The sequence below is a fragment of the Equus quagga genome, chromosome 2 (genome assembly GCF_021613505.1).
Source record: "Equus quagga isolate Etosha38 chromosome 2, UCLA_HA_Equagga_1.0, whole genome shotgun sequence".
Classification (NCBI taxonomy): domain Eukaryota; kingdom Metazoa; phylum Chordata; class Mammalia; order Perissodactyla; family Equidae; genus Equus; species Equus quagga.
Window position 1 is genome coordinate 122,628,614 of NC_060268.1, and position 22,883 is coordinate 122,651,496.

Genomic DNA, 22,883 nt, shown 5'->3' on the forward strand with positions numbered 1-22,883 from the left:
CATATATATATGGATATCTAATTTTCTACAAATGTAGAAGGGCAATTCAGTGGAGAAAGGACAGTCTTTTCATCAAATGGTATTGGAACAATGGACATCCATAGAAAAAAAAATCAATCCATACCTCTCACCACATATAAAAATTAACTCGATATGGATCACAGACTTAATGTAAAACCTAAAACTAGAAAACTTCTAGAAGAAAACATAGGAGAAAATCTTTCTGATCCTCTCTTTCTCAGAAATGACACCAAAAGCAAAATCCATAAAAGAACAAATTGATAAATTGGACTTCATTCATCTAGGCAGGGGACTGAATGACTTCTATGGTTTTTAGTCTGTAAATTTCTGCATTGTTTGAATCTTTATAGTCATGTATTTTTATAACAAAGACAGAAAAATACATAGAATACATATTCATTGAAGAACATGTAAAATATAATTTTAAAACTACCCCCCAGAGAACTATTGCTTGTGATTTGTTATATATAAAGAGAAATCATACCATAGATAATTCTGTATCATTTTACTTAACATTATTACATGAATCCTGTCTTATGTTATAAATTATCCTTTGAAAAGGACATTCCATTGTATGGCTATACAATAATTTGTCATCTCCTCATTGTTGGCAATTGTTTACAATTGTATTACTATTACAAATAGTACTGCAGTGCCTTAAGTTAGATTTCTAGAAGTGGAATACCTGTATCAAAGATCTGAGGTGTTATTTAGACAGAAACTCTGAGGTACATCGTTAAAGCTTGATCCACATTAAAAAGCACTGCAAAATGTTAATTCATATATATAAAGGAAATAGTTCAATGTGAGATAAAATTTAAAAGAAGTTTATTCTGAAATCATGAGCAATTAAGCAATTATTTATCAAAGGTCAATATTGTATTATCAAGGCACTGAGAGAACAGTCCACTCCTGCAGAATCTTACTAACCAGAAACAGCAGTCAAACCTACTTTGAAGTCATAGATAGCAGATAAACAAAAGCAGCTGATTGTTCTGTACAAAGTGAAACATGTCTTATTTTTCGGGTGGACTCTGGTTAGAAATTTTTGAAAACTATAAAAAAACAATTTTCAACACATCAACTCTTTTATTTACTAGCAAATTTATTTGTTTTCTCTCCAAATTCAGTTCACACTAATGAGATTTCAGTAGCCTGAGAGCAAAAGAGCTCAGTATATTTCCTATGTTCTTATCTCCATACTTAATAAAATGAAAAAAGCTTATCATAAACCTAAGAACTTTAAATCAAGTATTTCTTAACAGTAGCATAACTATTCCTTAATTAATGACCCTTTAAGATGCAACCTATTAGAGTGACCCAAATCTCTTCACAATAATATAACTCAGTTGTGTTCTACCATACTAAAACTGCAAACACTGCGTGTTAGGTTTAACAAACTAAACACAATCAGCCCAGAACTGCAAAAGGAGATAATGACTATCAACAAACTCTTTTTCAGTTCTGCCTTGTGGAAGCTATTTGTTTTGCCCCACCCTTCCTCTGTGACTGACAGCTGCAGGACAATCTGGCCATCCTGGAAATGATGACTTGACTAAAAGGAGAATTATCGGCTATGACCTACTACTGATTCAGAGTACGTGACAAATATGATGAACTGGAGCTCAGTATCCTTTCCAATCTCCCTTCAGTTGTTTTCCGCTACTGCAGAGGTTAAAAAGCTAAAACCCAGGATCCAACTAGAATTCTAAATGTGAATTTAGGTTCAGCCAGCTAGATGCTCTGACATGAGATGTGGAAAGCAGAATGTAAAGCAGGGGCCATTTTCCTGAAGTTTTGGCTATCCACAAGAAAGACTACGGAAATGTTGGTTGTGTGTGTGTGCATGTAATTCTCCAGTTTTCAGTCACTAACTGTGTCTCAAAGCAGGTGTAGTTGTGAAGCAGCAGTACTGGCTTTCTAGTACCTGCATCACAAATAAGATGGTATCTTCTTTGTGTTTGTGTGTGTTAAACTATACATAACATAAAGTTTACTATTTTAACCATTTTTAAGTGGACAGTTCAGTGGCATTAAGTACATTCTCACTGTTATACAATCATTACCACCATTCATTCCAGAACTTTTTCATCATTCTAAATGGAAACTCTGTAATCATTTAACAATAACTCCCCATCATCCCCTCCCCCTAGCCCCTGGTAACCACTACTCTACTTTCTGTCTCTGAATTTGACTATTGTAGGTACTTCATAGAAGTGGAATCACACAATATTTGTCCTTTTGCATCTGGCTTACTTCCCTAAGTACATCTTCAAGGTTCATCCATGTTGTAGCATGTGTCAGAATTTCCTTCCTTTTTTTTTTTTACTGAGTTCATAATAGTTTACATCAATGTGAGATTTCAGTTGTACATTATTTCTTGACTGTCACCACATAAGTGCTCCCCTTCACCCCCTGTGCCCACCCCCCATCCCCTTCCCCTGGTAACCTCTGAACTGTTTTGTCCTTGTGTTTGTTCATATTCCACATGAGTGAAATCATCTGATGTTTATCTTTCTCAGTCTGGCTTATTTCACTTAGCATAATTCCCTCCAGGTCCATCCATGTTGTTGCAAATGGGATGAATTTGTTTTTTTATGGCTGAGTAGTATTCCACTGTATATACCACATCTTCTTTATCCAATCACCAGTCGATGAGCACTTGGATTGTTTCCATGTCTTGGCTATTGTGAATAGTGCTGCAACGAACATAGGGGTGCACATGTTACTTTGGATGGTTGATTTCAAGTTGTTTGGGTAGATACCCAGTAGTGGGATAGCTGGGTGTGTGGTGGTTCTATTTTTAGGTTTTAAAGGAATCTCCATACTGTTTTCCATAGTGGCTGCACCAGTTTACATTCCCACCAGCAGTGTATGAGAGTTCCCTTTTGTCCACACCCTCTCCAACATTTGTTATTTTTAGTCTTAGTGATTATAGCCATTTTAACAGGCATAAGGTGGTATCTTAGTGTAGTTATGATTTGCATTTCCCTGATAATTAGTAATGTTGAACATCTTTTCATGTGTTTATTGGCCATCTGTATATCTTCTTTGGAAAAATGTTTATATCCTCTGCCCATTTTTGATTGGGCTGTTTTTTTATTGTTCAGTCATCTGAGTTCCTTATACACTACGGAGATTAACTCCTTGTCAGATATATGATTTGCAAATATTTTCTCCCAAGTGGTGGTCTCTTTGTTTTGACCCTAGTTTCTTTTGCCTTGCAGAAGCTCTTTAATCCGATGATTCCTTCTTTTTAAAGGCTGAATAATATTCTCTTGTATGTATATATCACATTTTGTTTATCCATTCATCCATTAATGGGCACTTGGGTTGCTTCCAACTTTTGCCTACTGTGAATAATGCTGTTACGAACATGGGTGTACAAGAATCTATTCAAGTCCTACATTCACTTCTTTTGGGTATATACCCAGAAGTGGAATCTCTGGGTCATTTGGTAATTCTGTTTAATTTTTTCAGGAATTGCCATACACTTCTCAAAGCAGCTGCACCATTTTACATTCCCACTAGCAATGGACAAGTGCTCTAATTTTTCCACATCCTCATCAATGCTTGTTATTTTCTGGGCTTTTAAAAAAAATAATAGTCATCCTAATGGGTGTGAAGTGGTATCTCATGGTGGTTTTGATTTGATTTCTATAATGATCAGTGATGCTGAGCATCTTTTCATGTGCTTACTGTACATTTTCTCTATCTCCTTTAGAGAAATGTCTATGCAAGTCCTTAGACTATTTTTGAATCAGGTTGTTTGTTTTCTTATTGTTGAGATGATGTGTTCTTAAATGAATAGTTCCATGCTGGCCCCCTAATACCTCTGTCGACTGTGGCATTCTTCTGGCACACCAGTTCAAATCTTGTTCTAGAAGTCATTCCTAGCAGCCCAGCCCAGAGCCTAGAGCAGTTTCAGTCTCTTGAAACTAAATCCTGACTGAATATAGCAGTATAGGCCCTTCAGTCTTTCAAGTTGTCATCTTTCAAAGTCAAGCACCCAAAGGCTTCGATCTCTCTCATAAGGTCCACATTTTGTTCAATTCTAGGTAAGGTAAAACAACTCTATCTTGTTTCCTTTAATTTCCTGGGAAATTAATTAAGCAGGATATGATTTTATCTGTTCTTCGCATTAAATATATATATATTCTTCCATTATCTTTGGAATGAATGACATATTTTATTTCAATAAGCTGTACAACTATTTTCTTCTCAACCAAGCACACTGAGGTAGTGAAAAAAGACTTAAGTAGTAAAATGTACCAATAATTTTAAAAAAAAACAAAGACTCTGATCTGGCCATTTCATCTACTAAGTGTCAAGAATAAGAAAGTAAACAAATACCACACTAGAAACTAAAGAAAGGGGGAGAAAAGGGAAAAAAAGAAAGTATCCAGCAAAAATAAATAAATAAGTATCTAGCCCCTAGTGCAGCAGGAGAGCTTAGTGGGTTTTTGTTAGGTTATTTTTGTTTTATTTGTAGAGGAGATAGTAGCAATTACTAAGAACATTACTAAGGCCTGTACGATTAGCACACAGCAGGTTCTCAATAAGCATTATTAAATGAATGTGCAAAAAAGAAGTAGCAATCAAAATAATTTAATAACTCAATTCCCAATACCCTTCCAAACAGGATCATTACAAACAAAACAAAAAAGGGGCTGGCCCAGTGGTATAGTGGTTAAGTTCGTGTCCTCTGCTTCAGCAGCCTGGGGTTTGCAGGTTCGGATCCTGGTGTGGACCTACACACCACTCATCAAGCCATGCTGTAGTGGCATCCCACATACACAACAGAGGAAGATTGGCACAGATGCTAGCTCAGAGACAATCTTCCTCAGGCAAAAAGAGGGAGATTGGCAACAGATGTTAGCTCAGGGCAGATCTTCCTCACCAAAAACAAAACAAAACAAAACACCAACAACAACAACAAAAAACCTGCCTTTAGACTGGTTATTTCATTCTTAAGAATATACATTCTGTTAAAAAGATTTTAAAATTTCCCTTTATTTCTGCATATTTTTAATCACAAATTTTCAGAGCTTCAGACAGTTTCACATCAACAAATTTAGAATGTCTAATTGCCAAAAGATAACCCCTGGTCACTAATTCGGTAAATTCACAAGAAATCAGGGTCTGATATTCAGTCTCAAAGGTTCAAAACTGTATCTCACCAGTACCACAGAGCTGATCGAACCAAAGGAGACTAAGAGCAAACTCATAAGATACTGATGGATAAACCAGAACGCCAATACTAGACTCTTAAGTGTCTAGAAAGAATGCTCAAGTACCTTGCTCAAAGCACACCTTTTTATAATTTTGAAGTATCCAATAGGCTGATTTAATAATCAGAATGTTACTTGTAGAGTAAGTAAGCATAGCAAAGAAAAGCAGATGATGATAACCAAAATTTAAACCAGACTGTGCTACACAGAGTACCTGTCTAGAAAAAGATGGTTCACACCTCCCAGTTTCTCTCTCTCTCCCTCCCAGACGCTGCAGGATACACAGAACCAATTCTCTTTGACTCCTCCTTTGCCTATGCTCCAAGGAAACAATATACCTATTAGAACACTAGAATTCATATATTAGAATAATTTGAAATTTAAAAACATGCCCGTACCTATGTCCATGCCCCACCACAGGACAACTGAATTAGAATCCCTAAGGGCATAGGAGCTTTACATCTATATTTTTTAAAAGCTCGCCAAGTGACTCAGATACGTAAAGAAGGTTTCAAAGTACTGTGAGACCACCCAATCTAATTCTGTCTGTTCTTCTATTTCTGGCTTGGATAACATTTAATCTTTGAGGTACCTTTGCACAAATCTTATTTCATCCATTATATGTTGATTTTATGTTGAGTTCTTGTCTCTTTTATATTATAATCTATGTGATAAAACTGAATAAGATATAGTTAAACATATACATAGAACTGCAGGAAAAAATATCTCACACTCTAGGGTTGACTGCTGATATATAATATTAAGAAAAACTGTACTTACTTTACATTAAAAATAATTGTTTAAAGTTTGGAGAGCGAGGGGAGGAGAGATGGCACTGGACGTGTTTCTTAAAACACTAATAGCAGTATTTCAACCTTTACCTACTATCTACCTAAGGCTCTATAAACAGACCATTTCCTATTATCCCTAAGACCTTCCTTTTTCTACATAGATAACAAATTCAAAACTGAAAATGTCAAATGAGACTAGCTAATCATTTTAACTTTAAAGAAGTCCAAAAGAAAATAAAACAAATATTGTCAGAATAAGAAAAGCACACTGGAAACAAGATTCAGATGATTTTTTAGCTGATTTGTAAATATAGAAAAAATTATGCAGGACAGTAGGGCTTCTTTATTATAAAAGTATCAACTTTTATTAAAAGACCCTTTTGCAGATAGAAACAATACATTTTCCTCAATGTTTGTCTAGAAATCTGTGCTATTTAGGTACCAAAACCAGACAAATGAATATATTAATAATGCAATACAAACAGCTGAATAAAAAGCATATCTTTCCATTTCAGGCTTGCAACTACCCATTTCCCTTAAAGTTTATAAACACTACCAGGTCACTAGCCCAGTATCCCTGTATATACTCCCAATCAATAACCCTCTTTATCCTCCCATGGTAATCACAAACCTATCTTTGTGATAATCCCCCCCTTTTTTATAGCTTGATTTTATAGTTTTTCTTTATAGCTTTACTACTTAAGCAAGTATCCATAAATAATACAGTTTAGTGTTGCCTGCTTTTTGTATTTTATATGAATAAGATCAAACTGTGTGTATCCTTTAAGTCTTATACAAAAGAAGATTGCAGAATTCACCTATTACAAAAAAAAAATCTGAACCAAATTAATCTTGGAAAAAGTTTAAAAGACTGTTAAATTGGTAAAAAAGAGACTTACGATTGAAAACAATATAGGAAATGTTAAACAGTCATTTTAATTTGTCCATTAAGACAAAATAAAGGGTATATTACCTAGGAAGAGTTAACTGCACAAAATAGGAAGGCATATTCAACCAGAACTAATAAAGTTTGTGATATCCTTCAAAGGAAGAAGACAAAAATACATATTGTTCCTTGGTGTGAATTAGTTAATCCTTTTTGAGCTAAAAAGTCCCAGGAGGACTTGTTTATTTAACTTTTGTATGATGAGCACAATGAGGTGAACAGGATTATCAGCTATTCAATCAATACCTACTGGTATAAGAATACAGCAGGCAGGATGTGTAGGTACAAGATACTTGATGTCTGCAAAGTGTTGTTCCTTAAAAAGAATAAATAGCCTAACTCACAGACTCCATAAATTCCGAACTGTGTTCAGTACATTTTCAGGAAGTAACAACAAGTAATAACTAGATTAGTTAACACTTAAGACATTTACAAAGTGCCAGAAACTGTTCTAAGTATTTTACTTATATGCTCAAATAATCCTCATAAACCATATAGAATAGGTATTATCTTTATCCTTTTACAGATGATATAACTGAAACAGATGGGTTAAGTAACTCGCCCAAGATAAACTTGTACTAGTAACTAGTACAGAAAAGTTTTCAACTCAGGCAATTTCATTTCAAAGTCCATGTTCTTACTACAACACACTGCCTCACATGAGCTGAGGGCTGTTGTACCCCTGTAAGGGTTGAATTTCATGAATACTAAATATTTTCTAGTTATCAGCAGAGGAATTTATCAAAGGTCTTCAGTTACATTAGATAAAGATTACACCAATGTGACCCTAATAATGAGGGCTTTTTTGAATCATAAATGTTGCATTGTTCAGTCTCAAACATTTGCTGTTTGCTATACACAGATGTCCGATGTTTATTTTTATTTTATTTTATTTTATTTATGTTTATTTACCTATTAAACATTCATTGTTCACATATTACATGAAGAGTATTGCAACAGGAAATGTGGTCTCTACCTAGATGAAACAGATCCTGCCATCTATGACTTTACAGTCTAGAAAAGGATACTAAAAGAAAGTCACTAAAAAAGGGGGAAAAAGGAATTACAGTTGCTAGTTCTCTATATATATTAGCTCACTTAATCCTCAAAACACTAATAAAGTGGTTACTTATGTAACCTGTTAAAAATTGGAAAGTTAAGGGAGTTTTAAAAAAGAGGTGATTTCTAGTTGGTGAGATAAGAGTTCTTAGAAGTGACATTTGAGCTGAGGCTCAAAGAAGGGATGAAACTGTGGCTTGAGATAGAGAAATAAAAGTATACTAGCAGAGGAAACTGCATGAGCAAAGACATAAAGACAGAAAACAATAGAGAACATTAGTATTCATAAGGCACAAGGGAGTCTTAGGATATTAAGTAGAAAATATGAATTGGGGCCAGATCATAGAAACCTTTAACTGTCAAGTTAAGAATATTCTATAGACAGTAGGTAGCCACTAGAGATTTCTGAACAAGAGAATGACATAAAGTGTGCTTTATAAAGAATAATTGTGGGGCTGGCTCCGTGGCCGAGTGGTTAAGTTCGCGTGCTCCACTGCGGCAGCCCAGGGTTTGGATCCTGGGCACGGACATGGCACCGCTCGTCAGGCCACGTTGAGGCGGCGTCCCACATCCCACAACTAGAAGGACCTGCAACTAAGATATACAACTATGTAGAGAGGGGGTTTGGGGAGATAAAGCAGAAAAAAAAAAAAGATCGGCAACAGTTGTTAGCCCAGGTGCCAATCTTTAAAAAAAAAAAAGAATAATTGTTAGAAGGGTATAAAACAGATTGTGAGGGTTGAAGCTAGCATGAAAAGTAATGAGAGATTGAATGAAAGAAACAGCTTCTAAAATGTAGAGACATGGGATGAAGGAAATACAGCAGATGAAAAGACACCACTGTCTGCACTCTTTAAACTTTCTAACAGGTACATTTTTTTAAAATAGCATACGTGGACTTCTACTTGTGGAAAGATGGAGTAGACATACTTTTCCCTATTCTCCCCAAGCATTACATATAACACAAACATAAGAAGACTGAAAGGTGGAGGAGGAAGGCAGACTGGCTAGGCACCTCAAGACTGGAGAAAAAGACACAATAATAAGTTATCCGGTGTTTTTGTTTGTTTGTTTGTTTTGTCACAAATATCCCAGACGGGGATGAAGATGGCAATCAGGAAATGCCCATGGATGCAGATAAGAGTTGCAAGGAAATCTTGTTTTCTCCAGCCAAGGGATCAGAAAAGAGGCAGCTTAGCAAAACAAAACATTTAGATGATAACTGTTCTATTCCAGCCAAACAGCATAGAAAAAACTACGCCTCACCTCCACCACCACCCCTGCTAGCAAAGGCTGAGTGGAGAGCCCAGATTTCTAACTCTGTCAGGCTGTAACTAGGCCATATCTCCCGCGACCCGTCCTACCAGGATGATATCAGAAAAGGCCAAGCAGGGAACAGTCTGCAATAACTGCCTAGCAGTAACAAGTCCCTCCTCCTCTGCTAAGACGGTGTCAGTGGAGACCTTATGGGGAGCCTGGACTTCTATCCACCTAACACTGATGAGGTCCTGCTCCCCCTCCTTGCTGAGGTGATGTCAGTGAAGGCCTAGTGGAAAGTCAGGACTAACACACGACTTAGTGGTAGCGGCCAAACACACCTACCCATCCTCCCACCCTCCAAATCCCCCTCCCACCAGGAAAACAATGAAGTATCCTATCCCCTCCCAGCCAGCAGAGTAGAAAACCTGAACCTCTACCTGACACTAAGGAGGCAGTACCTGTAGAAAACTACAATACGGGCAACCAATATCCCCCATGAATACAAATGCAAAAATCCTTAACGAAATATTAGCAAATAGAATTCAGCAATACATAAATAAGTATAAATACGTACATACACACCCCCCACCCCAAGAGCAAGCAGAGGTTATTCTGGGGATAAAGGCTGGTTCAATATTCAAAAATCAAACAAAGTAATGCACCATGTTAACCAGATAAAGAAGAAAAAGCACAAGATTGTATGAATTTATGCAGAAAAAGCATCTGACAGAAATTTCATCGTGAACACTCGTTCATGACAAAAACTGTCAGAAAAGCAGGAATACCTGTAGAGGGGACATTCTCAATTTGGTAAAGAACATCTATTAAAAAAATATACAGCTTTAATGGTGAAAAACTGAATGCTTTCCTCCTCAGATCAGGAACAAGAAAAGGATGTCCACTTTCTAAACTGCTATTCAACACAGTACTGAAACTTCTGGCCAGCACAATAAGGCAAGGAAAGGAAATAAGAAGTGTACATTTTGGAAATGAAGAAATAAAAGTATTTCTATGTATTTGCAGGTGACATGATAGACTACAGAGAAAAATCCCAAGGAATCTACAAAAAAAAAACCCTCCTAGAACTAATAACTAAGTTCAGTAAGGTTGTAGGACACAAGAGCAACATACAAAAATCAATTGTATTTCTATATACTAGCAATGAACACATGAACAAAGAAATTAAAAATATAATACCATTTATAATTACTAAAAAAAGAAATGCAGGCACATTGCCTGTATTGCCTCGGAATTATTGCAGGTTTGGTTCCAGACCACCACAACAAAACAAATATCACAATAAAGTGAGTCACGGAAATTTTTTGTTTTCCCAGTGCACACAAAAATTATGTTTACACTATACTGCAGCCTATTATGTGTGCAATAGCATTATATATAAAAAATGTACATACTTCAAAAAATACTTTATTGCTAAAAATGGCTAACCATTACCTGAGCCTTCTATGAATCATAATCTTTCTGTTGATGGAGGGTCTGGCACCAATGCTGATGGCAGCTGACTAACCAGGGTGGTGGTTGCTGAAGGCTGGGATGCCTGTTGCAATTTATCAAAATAAGACAACAATGAAGTGTGCCACACTGACTCTTCCTTTCATGAACGATTTCTCTGTAGCATAGGATGCTATTTGATAGCATTTTACCCACAGAACTTCTTTCAAAATTGGAGTCAATCCTACGAAACCCTGCTGCTGCTTTATCAACTAGGTTTATAGAATATTCTAAATCCTTTGTTGTTATTTCAACAATCTTCTCAGCATCTTCACCAGGAGTAGATTCCACCTCATGAAACCACTTTCTTTGCTCATCCCTAAGATGCAACTCCTCATCCGTTAAAGTTTTATCATGAGATCGCAGCAATTCAGTCCCATCTTCCGGCCCCACTTCTAATTCTAGTTCTCTTGCTATTTCTACCACATCTGCAGTTACTTCATCCACCGAAGTCTTGAACCCCTCAAAGTCATCCATCAGGGTTGGAATCAACTTCTTCCAAACTCCTGTTAATGTTGATATTTTGATCTCTTCCCATGAATCACAAATCTTCTTAATGGCATCTAGAATGGAGAGTCCTTTCCAGAGGTTTTCAATTTATTTTGCCCAAATCCATCAGATAAGTCACCATCTAAGGCAGCTATAACCTTATGAAGTGTACTTCTTAAATAATAAGACTTGAAAGTTGAAATTATTCCTTGATCCATGAGCTGCAGAATAGATGCTGTGTTAGCAGACATGAAAACAACACTAATCTCCTTGGTGCACTGTCAAGGAGCAGTAACGTTTTTAAGGAATCCTTTTTCCTGAGCAGTAGGTCTCAACAGTGGGCTTAAAATATTCAGTAAACCATGTTCTAAACAGATGTGCCATCATCCAAGCTTTGTTGTTCCATTTATAGCACACAGGCAGAGTAGACTTAGCATAACTTCTTAAGGGCCCTGGGATTTTCAGAATGGTAAATGAGCACTGACTCAACTGCAAGTCACCAGCTGCCTTAGCCCCTAACAAGAGAGTCGGTCTGTCCTTGAAACTCTGAAGCCAGGAACTGACTTCTCTTCTCCAGCTATGAAAGTCCCAGAAGACATCTTCTTCCCATAGAAAGCTGTTCTGTCTACACTGAAAATCTGTTGTTTGGTGTAGCCACGTTCATTAACGATCTTAGCTAGATCTTCTCGATAACTTGGTGTAGCTTCAACATCAACACTTGCTGTTTCACCTTGCACTTTGATGTTATGAAGAAGATGCCTTCTTTCCTTAAACCTCATGGACCAACCTCTGCTGGCTTTGAACTTTTCTTCTGCAGCTTCCTTATCACTCTCAGCCTTCATAGAATTGAAGAGAGTTAGGGCCTTGCTCTGGATTAGGCTTTGGCTTAAGAGAATGTTGTGGCTGGCTTGATCTTTTATCCAGACCACTAAAACTTTTCCCATATCAGCAAAACAGCTGTTTCGCTTTCTTATCATTTGTGTGTCCACCGGAGTAGCAGTTTTAATTTCCTTCAAGAACTTTTCTTTTGCATTCACAACTTGGCTAATTGGCACAAGAGGCCTACCTTTCAGCCTATCTCGGCTTTCAACATGTCCTCCTCACTAAGCTTAATCATTTCTAGCTTTTGATTTAAAGCGAGAGATGTGTGACTCTTCCTTTCACTTGAACACTTAGAGGCCATTGTAGTGTTATTAATTGGCCTAATTCCAATATTGTCAGGTCTCAGAGAATAGGCAGGCCCAAGGAGAGGAAGAGAGACAAGGGAATAGGTGGTCAGTGAAGCAGTCAGAACACACACAACATCTATCGATTAAGTTTGCCACCGTATGGGCACGGTTCATGGTGCTCCCAGACAATTACAATAGTAACATCAAAGATCACTGATCAGGGGCCAGCTCAGTGGCCGAGTGGTTAAGTTCGCGCGCTCTGCTGCGGCGGCCCAGGGTTCGGATCCTGGGCGTGGACATGGCACCACTCGTCAGGCCACGTTGAGGCGGCATCCCACATCCCACAACTAGAAGGACCTGCAACTAAGATATACAATGTGTACAGAAGGAGTTTGGGGAGATAAAGCACAGAAGAAAAAAAAAAAAAAAAAAAGATTGGCAACAGTTGTTAGCCCACGTGCCAATCTTTAAAAAAAAAAAAAAAAAGATCACTGATCACAGATCACCATAACAAATATAGTAATGAAAAAGTCTGAAATATTGTGAGGATTACCAAATGTGACACAGAGAAATAAAGTGAGCAAATGCTGTTGGAAAAATGGCACTGATAGACTTGCTCAACGCAGGGCTGTCACAAACCTTCAATTTGTAAAAAACACAGTATCTGCAAAGCACAATAAAGCAAAGTGCAATAAAACGAGGTATGCCTGTATTCAGATCTAACTAGCATGCATAGGATCTGTATGTTGAGAATTGTGATGAAAGAAACCAAAGAAGACCTACATAAATAGAGAGATATTCAATGTTCATGGATTAGCAGACTCAACATAGTAAAGATGTCAATTCTCTTCAAATTGATATAATAAGTTTTAACACAATTCCTAAGAAAACACCAGAAAGACATTTTTGTAGATACAGATAAGATTATCCTAAAATGTATATGGAAAAGTAAAGAAACTAGAACAGCTAAATTAATTTTGAACAAGAATAAAGTGGAAGAAATCACTCTACTCAATTTCAAGACTTATTATATTGCTATAGCAATCAAGACTACATGGTACTGATAGAAGTATAGACACATAGATCAATTGAACAGAATAAAGAACTCATAAGTAGCTTCACCCAAGTACGGATAACTGGTTTTTGACGAGGCTACAAAAGGAATTCAATGGGAGATAGGTGAAAAATAGTGCTAGTACAACTGGATATTCATAGGCAAAAAATGAATCTTGAATCTCACACCTTATGTAAAATTTCATTCAAAATGGATCACAGATTTAAATGTAAAGTGTAAAACTACAAAACTTTTACATAATAACATAGGAGAAAATCTTCAGGATCTATGGCAGAGTTTCTACACAACACCCAAAAGAACAATCCAAAAAACCCATAAACCAAAAAACCCTAAGTTGAGCTTTGATAAAATTAAAAACTTTTACTCTACAAAAGACCCTGTGAAGAGAATGCAAAGACAAACTACAGACTGGGAGGAAATACTTGCAAACCACATACCTCAGAAAGAACTCCTATCTTGAAGATATAAAGAACTCCTAAAATTCAAGATATAAAGCATTCCCAAAAGACATGAAGAGGCACGTCATCAAAGAGGATATACAAGTGGCAGATAAGCACATGAAAAGATGTTCAACAGCACTAGCTACTACGGAAACACAAGACTATGATAAGATATTGGTACACAACTATTAGAACAGGTAAAATAAATTGTGATGATACGAAATGCTGGCAAGGATCCAGAGAAACTGGACCTCGCACACACGGCTGGTGGGAAAGTAAAACTGTACAGTTGTGCTGGAAAACAATTCGGCAATTTCTTAAAAAACTAAACATCCACTTACCACACAACCTAGCAATTGTACTCCTGGGCATTTATCCCAGAGAAATGAAAAATAATATCCACACAAAACCTGTACACAAATGTCCCTAGCTTCATTACCTCTAATAGCTGAAACATGTATAAAAACGAAATAACCCACAATATGTGAACAGTTAAACTGTGGTACATCTATACCATTGAATACTACTCAGCAATAAAAATTTATACATCCATACCACAGACTACTACTCAGCAATAAAAATTTATAAACTATGGATACACATAATAGATGGTGTCTCAAGAGCATCATGCTGAGTAAAAAAAGCCAATCTCAAAAGGTCACATACTATATGATTCCATTTATATAATATCCTCAAAATGACAAAATTAGACAGGTGGAAAACAGATTAGTGGTTGGAAGAGGTTAGAGACAGTGTGTGACAGAGGATGCGGGGTAATGGAGATCTTTATAGTTATGGAATAACTCTCTATCTTGATTGGGGCAATGATTACACAAATCTACTCATGACAAAATGACACAGAAGTATACAAACACCTTGAACCAATGTCAATTTCCTGGTCTTGATACTGTGCTATAATTATGTAAGATGTAAACATTGAGGGAAACTGAGTGAAGGGTACATGAGATCTCTCTGTACCATCTTTACAACTTCTTGTGAATCTACAATTATCTCAAAATAAAAAGATAAAAAAAAATTTTTTAAGGAGCAAAATGTCCTAAAAAATAGCACATGTAGTGTGTATATATTTTTAAATAAATAAAATATCAAACTATTAATAGTTACTCTTCCAGTGGACTCTTTCACTCTCTATATTAAATACTTCTAAAATTTCTAAATTTTATACAGTGAGCATGTAATATTTGATAATCAGAGGGAAAAGGTTCTCTTAAGAAGACGAAAATATTATTTCTCACTGTTTGAAGCACATCACACAAACAGATGTGAACAGAAAATTAAGAAAATCAATTAAATTCAATTATTAACCCATGTATGCATATATACACTAAATAAAAGACAAGAAATAGTAAGGCAACTAGAAACACCAAGGAGTCCAAGAGAAGATTTGATTATAGATCCAGCTCCATCACCCATTAATAGTGTGACTCTGCAAAATGACTTAACCTTTATACTTTAAGAGATCAAGAGACTACAAAAAGAAACTAATCAGAAATATTAAACACATAATATTTTGTAAATCAGGATGACAGAATTCTTACAATGTTAGAATTGGAAGTGACCTGAAAGATCTAGTACAATTCCTCAATTTACAGCAGAAGAAACTAAGGCTAGAGAGTTAAATACATTTCAGACTGCTATGCTACAACAGAACCTGATAGAAAACCCAGAAAACATAGTAGTTAAGAGTGCTGGCTCTGGAATCAAACTGCATAGGTTCAAATCCTGGATTTATCACTTACAGCTACTTTATTTTGCAGAAGTTACTGAACATCCTTGGCCCTCATTATTTTCATCTGTAAAATGAGGAGAATACTATTCCGAATCCATAGGCTTGTAGTGAAGATTATGTGGAATAACACATGGAACGAATTTGTAATAATGCATGGCAAATAGAAATTGCTCAGTAAATGTAAGCTTGTTTGCCATCATCAACAACTCCTCTTTCTGCTAGTGTTGCCTTAGGCCTGAAATTAAATCATTAGGATAGTCATCTATCAACTTATAGTCAAATCCACTCTTAACTCCTGAAATCTTTGGGTTAATACAAAATAAGTATTTGAAAGCAACTGTTAAATCTTATAAAAGTTTTGCTGAAGATGGAATTACCTTTCAGCAAAATAACAAAGTAATCAAGTAACATAAACTGAAAAACAGAATAACAATATAATAGTGATTCCAGTTAATGCAGAATTCTGCACATCAACATGAGTTTCTCATATAGACTCATTTAATGTCAAATTTAACTACATAAAACTATTTCAACAGGAGCATATCACTCACCAATATTTTTTTAATGTTATAGGTTGATGCAACTGATTATTGTTGAAACATAAAGGTACCTCTATACTTTAACAATTTGGGAAGAAATTGGGAAAATTTCCTAAAGTAACATGCATCAATAAGTAGAAAGACACAAACTATCCCACTGGTCTTAACTCTGCAAACACACCAGACTAAAATGGCTCCTAGTTTATCATTATGCAATCTTTAGAATCAGAGGATATACTGACAAAATGAAACCTTTACTATGTGTTTTACAGAACCAATGTCTATGTTCAGATGGTGATTGTAGTGATTTAAATATGCTGGATTTTTCTCATAGTTTCACTTGATTGTGTGTGTACACACAAAATATGCTAAAATACTAGAGTATAGCTGTCTGTAGCAACTGTCCTCTTTAAAAACCATACATTCGGGGCTGGCCCCGTGGCCGAGTGGTTAAGTTCGCGCGATCCGCTGCAGGCGGCCCAGTGTTTTGTTGGTTCAAATCCTGGCCGCGGACACGGCACTGCTCATCAAACCACGCTGAGGCAGCATCCCACATGCCATAACCAGAACGACCCACAACGAAGAATATACAACTATGTACTGGGGGGCTTTGGGGAGAAAAAGGAAAAAAATAACATCTTTAAAAAAACCATACATTCAAATTCCCCCATAGGAATTTAGAACAATTGATGAAATTTGATTCATACATACAAAATGTGCCGTTTTGGGAAGTTATTAGTGATTTGGTATACAATAAAAACTTTAAAAAGTATCATTTCCAAGTGATGTATAAAACCTAAAAAGATAATATCCAGGGGCCAGCCTGGTGGCACAGCGGTTAAGTTCGCATGTTCCGGCTTCTTGGCGGCCTGGGGTTCACCCGTCCGGATCCTGGGTACGGACATGGCACTGCTTGGCAAAAGCCATGCTGTGGTAGGCATCCCACATATAAAGTAGAGGAAGATGGACATGGATGTTAGCTCAGGGCCAGTCTTCCTCAGCAAAAAGAGGAGGATTGGCAGTAGTTAGCTCAGGGATAATCTTCCTCAAAAATACTACTACTACTACTACTAATAACCATATCCTAAGGCAAAAAAAGGAGAAGAGATTTTTTTAAATTAGGTAAAATTAATGTTAACATATTCTCCTTAAGGCAATTATACATTACTGTTGCACTCACACTAAAATAAATTAAATCCAATTTTATCTAATAAAGCTTATTTAATATGCACACAATAGAGACAGATTATACCAGTTTGCAGACCCATAAACCAGAGCATAAAGGTAATTTTTATGAAAGCAAAAAGCCTAAATTATAATGTAGGAGGACAAGGTTTACTCTGGGCACTTAGCCCTGCAGTTTGCAGTATTTGAGACTATGTAGGGCTCTTTTTAATCCCACTTTTAATTTTTAATCCTAAATGAAAATCTTTTCATTGAGTGAACAAAAACTACTCTTTTCTCTTTATCAAAAGACAGTTTATCTTAGTATGCTCAGAGCATTGTTTCCAAAACATCTATGAAATCTGTTATACTTACAAAACAGTTTCAAAGACCCAGCACCAATTCCTACCATTCATTTTTGAAATTCTAGAGTGATTTTCTACCGCTTTGTTATGTCCCACATCAGAGCAGTAGAATTTGGGGCGGCACATGTGAAGAAATTAAATTACCTCCTCAGTTACATGCTCATTCTCTTGGCTGCACTTCAGTTCTGGGACATTTTTTGCTGCCCAGACCATGCACTCTTATATACTATTAAAAGAAAAAACAAGGTGGTCATGTATACCAAAGAACACAACCTTTTCTGGCTCCAACTTGCCTTTAAACTAAGACTCCAACTATCAGGTTGCACCTAATTTCTATACCACATCCAGAGGCATCTCAGCTCAATGAGTAAGAATCAAATAGACAACACTGTCCAGTTTATCTCTTCAGTTATAGTAAAAGTTTTAACACGATCAAAATTTAGCGGTAAATTTGATGAAGGGTTCTTGACCTGGCTGCATGCCAGAGCACACCAGTAAAGAAGCAAAGTACATAAAATTCTAATTCCTATTCTTATTACTAAAATAGTATTTGGGCAGGCCAGTAGTTTGACATATTGATTGGATTCTTTTAAATATGCTACACCCCCAAATCAAATTAACATAATGGAAAATTAGAAACTGGCTCAAGACTTCAAACTCCATCACAATATTGTGAAAATACATTGGATTTGGACCCAAAATTTAATGTGTGGTTTTGGCAATCTACGACTTTCATGCCAATATTATACTGATAAAACTGACATCCACTTAATTTAGTCTTAAAGTTGCAAATTAAAACCAATTTACAGGCATTTCTAATAACTCAGTGACACAGTTTAACTTACAGGAAGACCCTAAATTAGCAGAACTCATGGTTCTCATCTCCTACTAGAATTTCTTACCTGTCAAGAATTTTAAGGGAACAGAGAAAGGGTCAAGATAATAGATACATTATCACTTCCCTTGTCCTCTGCCACAATCCAAAAGCTTAACTAAACCCACAATAAAATTTGAAGACAAATACAAATATAGGTCACTGCTTCCACAACACTCTTTTGAGGTACACATCATAAAACACTGTTTTATGGTGAAATACTGTGGTGAAACTATTACAACTAAGTTTTCCTAATTTCTACTATCCTAAGCAAGAGCCAAGATAGACTCACATTATATTACACTCTGTACTGAAGTGATTTTATTACCAGGAGGGCCCAGTGCATAGTGAAGTAACAACATTTCAATATGGAAGCATGAAATCTAGACTCATCTTGAAGATTAGGCTTAAGATCCAGTAATGATGGTGCTGTGTGTATAGGAGGAGAGGGTGCAGGAATATTCACACCACAGGTCTGTCACAAATTCATACCCACATATTCAGACGGCAAATTACCAGGTAGTGACAGAGGCATCATGTAAAGACTGAATTGTTCACCAAGCATGCCCGGCCCATGCTCTCCTTTTTTTAGTTAACTTCTTGATTTCTCAAAGCCAAGAGAACCACAAGACTTAAAGTAAGAAGCACTGTCATGATATTACCTTTAGACAAGTAGCTCTTTCTGTTCTTGCCCAACTATTACCCTTCTATACCCTTGGAGAAAAAAACAAAACAAAACCAGATTTCAAGAGTTTCCAAAATCACAGGCAAGCAAAAATTTAAAAAGATAAAGAAATAGCATTTTGTAAATATGTAACACCTTATTTGTAAACAAATACAAATAAACGAGAGAAAAGTGAAAAAAAAATTAAGTTCCCCCCAATCTCTGTAAAAAGTAAAACATTTAATCTGGGCATGAGATAGCATAGTCCCTCTCTGTAACCTAAATCCATTAAAAGAATTATACTTAGCTCATATTATATTTTTCCACTAATACCACAACCTTTCAAAATAGCTTCATAGATAATATAGCAGAATATGGAATCGTATTCATATCTCACAGAAGTCAGTTTAATGTTCATAAAGAATCAAAGCTACAGAGGCTTTAAATTAAAAAAGTGAATTCAACTTTCATTAACAATATGCCACCACATAAAGAACGAAGACAAGAAAAAGTTCCATCCACAAGTTAACGGTCGTGCTAGGTATACCCTACTATTAACACCATATATTATATCAGGCCTGGAGGTAAGAGTTTTGAAAGAATAGCTAGTTAGTATGGTCATTCTTATAAGATAAAATAATAATATTCATTAGAACATCTGTGATTCAACAGTTTCTCAAAAACAATGTTCAAATTTCAATTCTTAGAAAAGTCATAAAAATATCTCTAAATCCGCTATGGCAAAGTGTTTAAAAAGCATTGAGGATCTAGTGATTAACAAAATAAAAATGTTTACAAGTAGTTGTGCAATGTGATAAGAATCGGTGCAGAATGGAAAGAATGCCACCGAAATCAAAACATTTATCTAAGTATGTCTGCATGTTCTGCCATCACAGTCCTGATGGCTTCTTCTGGAATAATACAGATTTTCTTGCCTTAGAGAAACTGCTCTACCATAAAATACTAAGTGGCTGTGAGAAGTGTCAAAGTGAAACAAAAATAAAATAGCTATTAGGCATGCAAATATATTAATTGTACAACTCCATCTAACAGTTTCTTTCTTTAAATTTGCACTAACATTAAGACATAACCTTTAAGAGTGAGCTCTTACAATTCAGTTCATTTAGCAAACTTTTACATGCCAAGACTTTTATTTAGAGCTATGTATGAAAACAGGGGCTCTAGAGAATCTCAGTGGGGTGACGGCAAACAGAAATATAAATAAACAATTAGTAATATGTAAACTTCTTCAACTAAACATCATTAGTATTAAGTTAAAGAAAAGGGAGTTAATATTTTGACAACTAGAAGCAAAGCTAAGAATTCACTTCTCCTTTGAAGAAATAATTACTAGCCCACTGAGCATCTGAAGATACAGCATAGAGTCTATACACATAAACTAATTTAAAGCTTGTTGCAATTATAAATTATTATCTCACAAAGATTAAACAGTAGATATCTGTTTAGAGTAGAAATATTTGATTTAAAGTTCGTCTTGAAATGGAGAACAACTTTGCAAAACCTATCATCAGATAAAAAGTTGTAAAGGTAAAACAACATATGAAACGTGGCTAAAGTCAAACAAAGATTTCATGAAGCAATGTTATAATTTAATAATTACAAAAGAAAATTACCTTATTTCTCCTAAGATGAATATAAATATTGTAATCATTATTTTTCTGGCACAATTATGGTTTTGGAACTATGTCTTCTATAAAAAGCATCTGTGTACCCACCTGTCCCAGTTCTGTTAACTGCCAACTACAAGCATCCTCTATTCTTATTTTTCTAGATCACTCTACTAAAAATATTATTCATACAATATCTACAAAATTGCATTAATATTGGTCCTGCAAATCTGTTAAAAGTACCCCCTCCAATTTTCAAGCGATAACTCCAATCTTGGAGTTACAGGTGAGAAGATCTGGTAGGCTCCTGGACTGTGGTGCTTTCACACACAGTTTTATGTATCCTTTTAACCCAGACACCTGCACTGACCATATTTTTACTCTGTGGTAAATACTTGAGTGCACTCAAGCTGCCAAATTGGAACCATTCAATACTGAGTATCTGTAAAACCTAAGTGTCCAAATTCTTGTTTCGAGTTTAATTTTTCAATGTAAAGGTAATGTATTAACCCTTTTTTAATATCTAAACTTGTCTGGTATTTAAAATAAATTTAATAAAGAAAAAAAGAAACACTATTGCTTTTAGAAGAAATCCAAATAACATCTTTATTTTTAGAATCACTTCCTTTTCACTACTTTCCCCAGTCCTTTAGGCAAATCAGTGTTTAACGCCGCCCCTCCCACCCCAGATTCTTAAAAGAATCCACTGTCCACAAAGGAGAAAGCCCTATAATCCGAGTACATTACCCTAGTGATCTTGGATGCTTTGAAAGACACCTGTGATAATGCCAAAGCCCTAAATTATATCCCAAGAGCTCCTTGTCCTTCTGGACCCCATTTCCCTTTCTTCGGCCAGCAACTTCCCACCCGACAGCTCCTCCCTCTTGCAGTCAAACGTAAATCCTTTCCCTAATTATCCCCACCCCCACTTTGGTCAGCTACCTCGTCAGTGCCAAGCCGGTTCCCTCTCTTTCGCCATGTGGTAGCATCGACCCTGGTCCTTCTCTTCTGACTCCTCGCCCCCACCGCCAAACCCCAGAGCATCTCTTCCTCCGGCCCCACCTTCCCGCGGGACCCCTTCGATCTTCTTCCCTCACTACGCTGCTTTCAAAAACCTCCGAGCACTGGCCTCTTCAGGGCCACATCTCCCTCACCCGTCAGCCTCTACCTACCCCTCAGCCTCTGGCCATCGTCACCCATCTCAGGCCCTTGGCTCAACAACCACCATTTCCCTCAGATTCCATTCTAGAGCTGCCTCTCCAAGCTCCCTCAACCGTCTCCCGCGGCCCGTCCAGATCCCTGTCCTCTGCAGTCCCCGCCTCCATCCCTGGCTCCCCACTCACCCTTGGCTGCAGGCGCCCCCCAAACTCCCCTCTCCTCAGCCTCAGCTTCTGCTCACCTCCGCAGTCCGAGTCGGGCTCCCCAAACCCACCTCCGAGTCGGCGTCAGAGGCGCCGTCGGAGTCGGGGGTCCTCTGGGCCTCGTCGCAGCGAAGCGCCTCGAGCGGCGGGGGCGGAGCCCGGGGAGGAGAGCTGGAGTGGAGGCGGGGGCGGTGGCGACTGCGCGCAGGCATCGCTCCGGCCTCGGTCTCAGCCGCGCCAGGAGCTGCTGGTCTCCGAACCGGAACTGCTTCGGGAGGCGGAGCCTTGAGGGCAGGGGCCGGGCCAAAACCGGAAGGGAAGCGGGGCTCAAGATGGTCGCGAGAGGAGAACGAAGAAGGGAAACCGTAGCATGGAAACCCGAGAGCGCATGCGTCAGGGCCAAAGCCAACACAGGAGAAGAGAAGATAGGCTCGTGAAGATGCAGCGAGGCCTATGGGATTAATGGGGCTTGGGGGCTAAAGGAGGTTATCCTAATGACTTTGGAGGGAGTCAGCTCCTCTCCAAGAGTCAACTCCCATCATTGTTCT

General features: G+C 37.1%; 1 protein-coding gene across 2 annotated transcripts in view; it reads right to left on the reverse strand.

Moving 5' to 3' along the window:
- SAMD8 (sterile alpha motif domain containing 8) overlaps positions 1-22,571 on the reverse strand; it is a 52,696-nt gene extending 30,125 nt beyond the window's left edge. Inside the window, exon 1 of one of the 2 annotated variants that reach the window (XM_046654471.1) lies at positions 22,374-22,571. In XM_046654471.1, coding sequence (XP_046510427.1) covers positions 22,374-22,547 — 174 coding nt within the window. In that variant the 5' untranslated portion in view covers positions 22,548-22,571. Of the gene's footprint in view, positions 1-22,317 lie in introns of both variants that reach the window. The other variant, XM_046654473.1, reaches the window with a different exon arrangement.
- Positions 22,572-22,883: the final 312 nt, after the last annotated feature.